This window comes from Cephus cinctus, unplaced genomic scaffold, assembly GCF_000341935.2.
Source record: "Cephus cinctus unplaced genomic scaffold, Ccin1 Ccin1_scaffold0464, whole genome shotgun sequence".
NCBI lineage: Eukaryota > Metazoa > Arthropoda > Insecta > Hymenoptera > Cephidae > Cephus > Cephus cinctus.
Genome location: NW_014333140.1, coordinates 11,832 through 20,037, shown reverse-complemented (window position 1 = coordinate 20,037; position 8,206 = coordinate 11,832). Strand labels below are relative to the sequence as shown.

Below are 8,206 nucleotides of genomic sequence, written 5' to 3'. Positions count from 1 at the left end.
GGGGGGGGGGGGGAGGTTTGCTCTGTCTCTTCGAAACTGTGGGCGCCCTGAGTGGGCGCTCTGCATCTCAAGGCGCCCACTCATGGCGCCCACACCACTACGAAGGCCTACTTTCATCGTGGTCTTCTGACCAGGCTTTGAGCTCTGGCACCACGTCCAATTACTTGTTCGTCTCCTCCATTAGTGGAAAGTCTGATGATTGGGGAGACTTTTTTTTTCTTGTTGAAAGCTTGGAAAACTTTGCCACTTATGTTTTAGGTTATGAACGTTGAATGGCGTTGGATTGATTTTCTGTTGTTGGAAATGTACTTTGCAGATATTTGATTCATTTTTTTTTTTTTTTTGAAACGTTACCGATACTGTGGAACGTAGGAGGGATACGAACTTGTGGTCATGGCTCCTGCAGAGAAATTCTATTTAGTTACCTGTCCTCGGTTCCACAATGAACCGGGAACCCAAGAACGGGATCGAACTCGCCCCCTTGACTACCATCTGTCCGTCTCCGGCGGCGCATCTGCCGAATTCCTGAGAAGTCTCATTCAAACTGCTGAGTGACTTTTACCTGGGACTCCATCCGCATCTACCTAGTTTCAGTTCCTCAGCATTCCTTCATTGAATTCCTTTTCTTCCCGGTAAGATCCACGAGGCCCCGTGTTCACCTTCTGCTTCCTTGGGCTGGGATCTTCGAATTAGGATAAAGGGATGAATGCGAGTGGAAGTGGTTTTGCGAGGACAATGTCTCTGGCTTCGTAGGGTCGTTTTCCTAAGGATTATGTGTTATTGTTTCAGGTGGGGATGAAGCGCGCGTTGCGAGGGCGGAAAGCGGCCGCGGACCATCCTCGTTCGCTAATGGAACCGCGTCGCCGAGATCGCTACCTCCTCGTGCGGGTTGGGCAGTGCGCGCCACGGGGTCACTTTCCTCATCCGCTTTTCCGGCACCTTCAGGAACGACGCCATCAGCAGCAGGAGGTCAGACGTCGCCACGAAGCTCGGTGGTCGGACAATGGGCTAACAGCGATTCAATATCGTCATCATCGTCAGCAGCAACCTCACAGTCAGGATTCAACGTTAAGAGGCACCTCGCGGACGGCGCATCCGGGTGGTCCGATCGTCTCGAACTGAGGGGCGTCCCGATGTCGCAGAATGCGTCGCCGCCGTCGCGGCCACCCTCGTCCTCGTCCTCAATATCCTCTACGAGTGCTCTACCCCGTGTACACGGGCATGATCACAACAGGCCCTTACCCCCGCCGAGATTGCCGGAGGGTACTGGCACCCTGGTGCCCCTTACGGCACCACTTACACCCCTCTCTACTTCGAGCTTCCGCTCGAGGACGTCCCTAGTGCATTCGACTACGAATTCTGGTACTCAGAGCAGCCATTCGAGTCCTCAGAATGCCCGTAACCAGCACCTTCAGACGCCTGGCGTCGCCTCTCCGGTCAGTGCAGGAAGCCCTACGACTATATCAGCCGCCATCGGTGCGAATACCACGACTACCGGAAGCGCTGGTCAGGCCCCCAGGAGTCCCGTGGGTGAGGTCACCCTGGCGGTACCCAGACCCGACGGCGAGAGAGCCGTCAATGAGTACGTGGAGACGCCATTCAGGCCTAGCGTCGCGCAGAATCCTGGACAGAAGTGCACGAAGAACGAGAGGAGACATCATCAGAAGGTACAGGCCCACCATCATCAGCTCCATCAGCACGCGAATCATCATCAGAGCCTTAATCACCAGCACCATCATCAAAATCATCTACAGTCCTCCTCGCCGACGAACACCGTCACCAAGCAGCCCGTGTCCTTCACCAAGGAACCCGCGAATTCCATCAGTTCCGGTTCTCTGGGACCCAGAGCAGAAGGACTCTCCATAATGTGTGACTTCTGTGGCAAGTGTCGTTGCGAATCCTGTCGCGAGCCTCCACCGCTTCCTAGTAGATGGCTCTGCGACAACTCCTGTTTCTGCTCAGCGGAAACGGCTCTGGACTACGCATCCTGCCTCTGCTGCGTCAAGGGACTCTTCTACCACTGTGGGGACAGCGGAAGCGGCGTAGACGGCGAGGGTGGCGGTAGCTGTGCCGACGAACCCTGTTCCTGTACGGGATCTAGGAAGTCAGCACGCTGGGCATGTCTAGGAGCCCTCACCCTGGTTCTACCCTGTCTCCTCTGCTACTGGCCGTTCAAGGGCTGCGTGGCCCTCTGCGAGGCATGCTACGCACGTCACGCGTCCCAAGGATGCCGGTGCGACCCGTCCACCCTTGGCAGACACCTGGGTAACGCAGTGGTGCGCGACTCCAGGGATCCGGAGAAGAGGCTCCTCGACCCAGTCACCCCAGAACTGTGAGAAAACGACTCATTGCCTCTTCTGCGTAGATCAACCGATTCACAAACTAGAAGCTAATAGAGAAGCAAGTAGTTCATGGTGAACGGCGCGCAGTGTTGTTTTCTCTTCCTAATAATTAATTAAAGAAAAGGCAAAATGGTGTACGAATAGAACTCGCAAGTGAAAGAATGCAGTGTGATTAGCTGACACGGGTACTGCGCATGAACGTTTGTGTTTTGTAAGGTGGCATAAGTAATATATGTATACTGAAAGGACGCGGGGGTACCGGAACTGTATGAATATTAAAATTACGTATTCGGAGGTGTGCGCTCTGAGATTGGAACAAGTGTCGCATGGGACGCTTACGTGGACGAGGTCCTCGGACCATGTCACCAGGGACGTACAAAGAGGAGGGATCCTTTGGTTAGTTTGAGAATTTCAGATAGAATTACAAAAGAAAAGAAAGGAAATAAGAATCCGGAAGTCGAGAAGAAACTAAAAAGTGCGCACCAGCATGAAGTGTGAGACTCGTGTGTGAATGAACCTACGAGACGAGAAACAAGTGTTGCATTAGTACAAGAGTTGCATTTAAGACGTGAACGAGGGACAGGATGTTTAACAAATATATCGGACCGGAAGTGTTTATTTATTATTCTCCACATGCAAACGTACAGAGAGGAAGATATCACACATGCGCCCATCTTACAGGAACACTCGGACACAATTACATTTATATACGAGAACACAGTGGCCCACGTTAATACTTCTGTAACGTATGGATGGCGCGTAACGTATACGGGACGCATAGGCACACATTACGTATTTACGTTATATGTATACAGACGTTATTTGAATGGCCGTATATAAATACTATAGAGAGGTTCTATGTGAATGGGCGGTTAGAGGGTCGTATACAGCCACGTATATGAGACAGAGACACACATTGGCTACATTACACTGGAGACGCACCCAGAGGACACGTACGCGTAGATAGCTCTATATATTATAAATATATAAATATTATATAAAGCAGAATTAAATATATATTGTATATTACATTTGTATAAAGCAAAACTTTTCTACATTTAATTTATTTTGTGGGCGAATCGCGAGTATAGTGGAAAGCGAACGGGAAAGCGTGGAACGTGCGTGTTCAGAGTGGAGAGAAGGAGAATTTTTTTAATGGCTGACTCTCGAAGGACTTTTGAAAGAGATTAGATTTTTTTTTAATAAAAATTTTTTAATTTTCACGGTACACCCATTGTACTTGTACGAGAGTACAGGGCCGCTGGTACCGTATTACGCGTGACGATAAATAATGCCAAGGTACAAATTTCTCTTTGGATCTCCCGCGAGAGAGAAAAGGGATATGGAAAGTGATGCATTGTCAAAAGCTCTGTGGCGTATGTCCTTCCGATTTCAAAAGTCTCGAAGCGCGCGGGCTGTCAATGGAAAAATTTTCGTGCTCTCGATGAAGGAATTCCTTTCATTTTTTTTTTTAATTTTTTCTTTTCAAGTTCACCGTATGTCTTCTCGCGGTATGTAATTAGTGCGAATGTGTCGTGCACGCGTTAGCAAAGAGAGAGAAAAAAGAGTGAAAGGAGAAATGAAAGAAAAGAGAGGGTGTGCATTGTAAGTGTGAATGACGAGCGTCGTGGAAAGAGAGCGTGAGAACGAGTGAGCAAGACGAAGTTGAATGATTACGAAAGAGTGCGAATTGAAGATGGGCGAGAATTTTTTTTTTTAAGAGAGAGAGACACAGAGCGAGCTTTAGGGACTTTCGACTTTATTAATTTTTTTTTTCCAGTATTATCTAGTCTTGTGAACGTTTTTCAACGTGAAAACTATAGGTTTTTTTTCTTTCTTTTCTTTTCGGACTGCAGACGCGTGAATGCGAGCGAATAAGGACGCGAGACAAAACGAAAGAGGAAAAAGAATGAAATGAAGGAGAAAAGATATATACATATTGAAGTGCACTTTTCCACGCAAATGCGAATCGCTATTCCGATTGATCTTGGAAAACAGAATATGAAGGACTTATAAAGGAAAAGGCCTACGGATTTAGAGAGAGGGGTATGGAAGTGCTTTTTGAGGTATAATAAAATGATGCGAGAATGATGGGGGATGTTTTTTTTTCTTTTTTGTCTAGAGTGTACAGTGTGTATGAATGGTTTTGTGCGCATGCGTAATGTGAAGATCGACCGTTCTAACGTTTTCGAATTTCTAACGATTACTCTTAATATATTCACTTGCGACCGGGGTGGGTACCACGGGATTGGGATTGGGATGGGACGGGGAATGAAGAGGGGAAAAAAAAAGATAAAAAATGAAATAAGAAATGTTAAACGGGTAACCCGTCTCCGTAGGTGGGGATTGGGAGACTCTTTGAATATCCCGCGCTATTTATATGTCTAATTTAATAAATTATTCGCCATTAGGAATCTTTAGGCTTCTCTTTCGGTCGGCGTTATTGGCCGATAAAAATTTAATTGAAAATTACACGAGTTATGGTGAACCGACTGTACGACGGGACGCGTTTCATCTTTGCCAATGCATTTTTACTTCTTGACAGTCGAATCTCCTTATATGAGAAATCGTTTTTAGTGCATGTAAAAATAGAAATTCGAACTACCTAGAAGCGGATGAACAATATATACATGGGATTTGAAAAAATACAAATTTTCGAAAATTGAAAAAGAGAATTGTTCGACCGTGTAAAAGATATACATTTTTTTTTTTATGAAACAACCCGTAGGACTTTCGAGCGAGAGACTGGTAGTCCAAAAATTCCGATAGTAAAATAGTAAAAAAAAAAAGGGGGAGACCAGAAGGGGAGGGGATGCGTTCGTTTTTTTTCTTTCAAAACAGTAACGAAGAAGATGAACGACTGTCGAGAACGAAAAAAAAAAATTATTAAAAAAATCACGCACTACTATACTCTGTAACGCGGACAATGTTGATGTATAAAATAATACTAGATAGTTAGAGATTCCAAATGCCAATGGAGTCGCGAATAAATGATGAAACCCACGTTAAAAGAAACTCTTTCGTCGTTCCCTTCGACTCCTCGTGATTGTTCAAAGAAAAATATATTTAACGTGGTCGTCCCTGTTGACACGTGCTCACATACGTACCCATGCGTGCACACGAAAGCCTCTCACAATCAGCATCACATACAACACACACATGTTACACATACATCATCTCCCGTTCCTCGCGGATTTCGTTTACCAATGCAAAGGACAAATCTTAATGAGATTATAGAGATTTAAAAATGTTTGCGCGTAACCTTTTTCTATATTCCCGCTGGATCGTGAAACACTGGGAGAGTCGGAGGTTACGTATGGCCACGTGGTTGTTTCGTGGCGAGCGAGAGAGTGAGAGCGTTGCGAGTAAGCGAGAAGTGTGGGTGGGTGTGAGACAAAGAAAGAAAGAAAAAAAAACAGAAGAATGAAGGAATGCTAGAGTGACGGAGAAAGTGAAAAGGCGCGCGCCTCGCCAGCAAAAAAACCCTTTTAATAATTTTAAGCCTACACGCTCTGTATATGTCTTGTAAATATATATTTGAAAAAATCGATATCACCTGGATCTCTTTATTTCAAAAAAAAAAAAGAAAAAGGTACACGTCCATACAGTCAGTATCGATTTCGAATTGTTAGAGGAGGTGGAGCTGATGACGATGACGGTGAGGTACCCCTTGTTCACCAGGAGAGAAAACCTCTCGAGACAGACGTAGACACCCTTGGAAGGGCTACGTTAGGCTTCGACCGGGTCGAACTCTCGTTTAATGCAACGTGGGACACATCGAGTGAGGGACGCGCCTAGACGCCTAATGGATTTACGACGCCCTCCACGCCGACGAGACGAGGGAGTGTTGAGGGCGTCGTGAATGGAATAAACTGCACTAGGGGCGTAGAGAGGACGGTGTCAAAGGGGAGCAAATTGCGTTTAATTATCATTGTGCTCTGCGCATCCTCATGGCGTCATGTCCTTCATGCTCGATCCCTAATCCTGGACTGTATATCATACTCAACCCGAAGCACATCCTATTCCCTTGAACTCTTCACCTGGAACAATAGTATCAGTCAAGCGTAAAATAATTTCTCAGGAAAAGCTGCATCCGTGTAAGAGGATTTGACAAGTATACGTATGGTATTAAAAGAAAAAAGCTATACAAGCAGCGAATCGCGTGTAAGATTATTGAGACTAAAAGAGTTGGATGAGCAAGAGAGAAGATTGACTAGCAGGCAGGCAGACTGGCTGGCTGGCTGGCTGGATGGCTGGCAAGCCACGTCCCCGGCTCGATCTCTCGTCGTAGCTGGCATGAGAGCGGATGTGACGTGGCACGTCTGTCTATAGAGAGCTCCTCGGGGTGTGGGAGGGTAGGGTAAGGATGGCGGTAGGGGTCTAGGGAGAGGGGCAGAAAGAGTGGGACCACCGGAAACGCCGGTTAGGCGAGCGGTCCGCATCCGCCCGAAACGGGAATGGATCTAATGCTCGGAGCTACAGCCTCCCTTTTATAGAACGGAACGAAGCAGCTTGGTAGTGTATATATATATATATATATATATTTGTCTATCTACCTACCTACCTACCTACTCGTTTCTTAGAACGGAACGAAGCAGCTTGGTAGTGTACCGGAAACGCCGGTTAGGCGAGCGGTCCGCATCCGCCCGAAACGGGAATGGATCTAATGCTCGGAGCTACAGCCTCCCTTTTATAGAACGGAACGAAGCAGCTTGGTAGTGTATATATATATATATATATATATTTGTCTATCTACCTACCTACCTACCTACTCGTTTCTTATCCAAGAACTCTTTTACCTTAGATTTACGCTTGATCTGTTCCCCAGGAGTCTTGCTTCTTTTCTGTCGACTTCGTTCAGCGTGCATTCAGAGATACTCGTTCTACGGAAGAGCGAGCACGGTGACGTATTAACTTATCAGCCAATCAAAGTGTTTCCTTAATATTACTAAAGTACAGTACCTGGATATAATAGGAATTGACTGTGGCATTCTGTCCGTCGGCGTCGTGCGACAATGGACACCGTGACTACGAATGCTGCTGACGTGAGGTTGCACAGGACGGCGACTGGTAACAAGGTGAGAGGAGCCAGGGAGCGAGAAAGAGGCTCTGGCAAGGTTCTAAAGGCCAATCGGGGAAAAAGAAAAATAGAAGGAGAGGATCCCCTTCGAGGAAGTCGAGTTCCTCGAAGCTAAGAGACACCGGCCGCTGCGCCATGCTGTTACAGCTACGGGCCCCTGGGACTTGGACTCATAATCAGGCTTCGTGATGCTCACGGTGACAATGCGCCTTGACTCTGCCAGACTCATCTACGAGGAAGGGTCTTGTAATGCGTCGATAAAACTACCTAGGGATAGTATAGGTAGTCCAGGATGACGGGTATCCGTTCTGAGTAACAGTGACAGTCAACGTTAAAGCATAAAGATAACTTCAAAACTATAGTAGACTCAAGGATCATGTCATCGACGTAGAAACCACATAGACGCAAGTCCAGGGTCTGCTGAAGCGATCCAGTGTACCGGTTAGTGCCTTGATGTTTTGGCATGAGAGGAAGTGACGTCAAATAGATTTAGAGCACCGACGAAGGAGGTGGGCTCCGTTCCCACGGCTTCTCCCTTCTATTCCTACTATAAAGTAGACCGGCGGAGGACGTCTCTTCTTCCTCAATCCTCACCTCCAGCACGTCCCGTCCTCAATAGCTTCTCGATAACCGAGGCGTTCTCCTTTATGGCAAGAGCTTCCACCGGAAGTCCTCCTCCTAGACGTGGAATTCGACCTCACGTCGGCGCATCCATCCTCCCTTCGTGCGACGTCCGCTTCCTAACGAGCCTGAGCCGTGCCTCGTGCGTCGTGCCTTGTTTTAA

General features: G+C 47.1%; 1 protein-coding gene and 1 long non-coding RNA gene across 2 annotated transcripts in view; one reads left to right on the top strand and one right to left on the bottom strand.

Annotated features, from left to right (window-relative positions):
• The window catches only part of LOC107268087 (protein sprouty), a gene marked incomplete at its 5' end in the record, with an annotated part of 19,453 nt that extends 13,561 nt beyond the window's left edge, over positions 1-5,892 (top strand). The window contains one exon of the mRNA XM_015740475.2: positions 790-5,892. Within this exon, the coding sequence (XP_015595961.2) occupies positions 790-2,336 (1,547 nt within the window). The remainder of the gene's footprint in view (positions 1-789) is intronic.
• A 98-nt stretch (positions 5,893-5,990) lies between these two features.
• On the bottom strand, positions 5,991-7,619 carry LOC112494399. Its single transcript, XR_003059786.1, has 3 exons — positions 7,305-7,619; positions 7,142-7,225; positions 5,991-6,382 (listed from the first exon to the last, which is right to left on the bottom strand). It is a non-coding gene; the product is annotated as an uncharacterized LOC112494399 (long non-coding RNA).
• Positions 7,620-8,206: the final 587 nt, after the last annotated feature.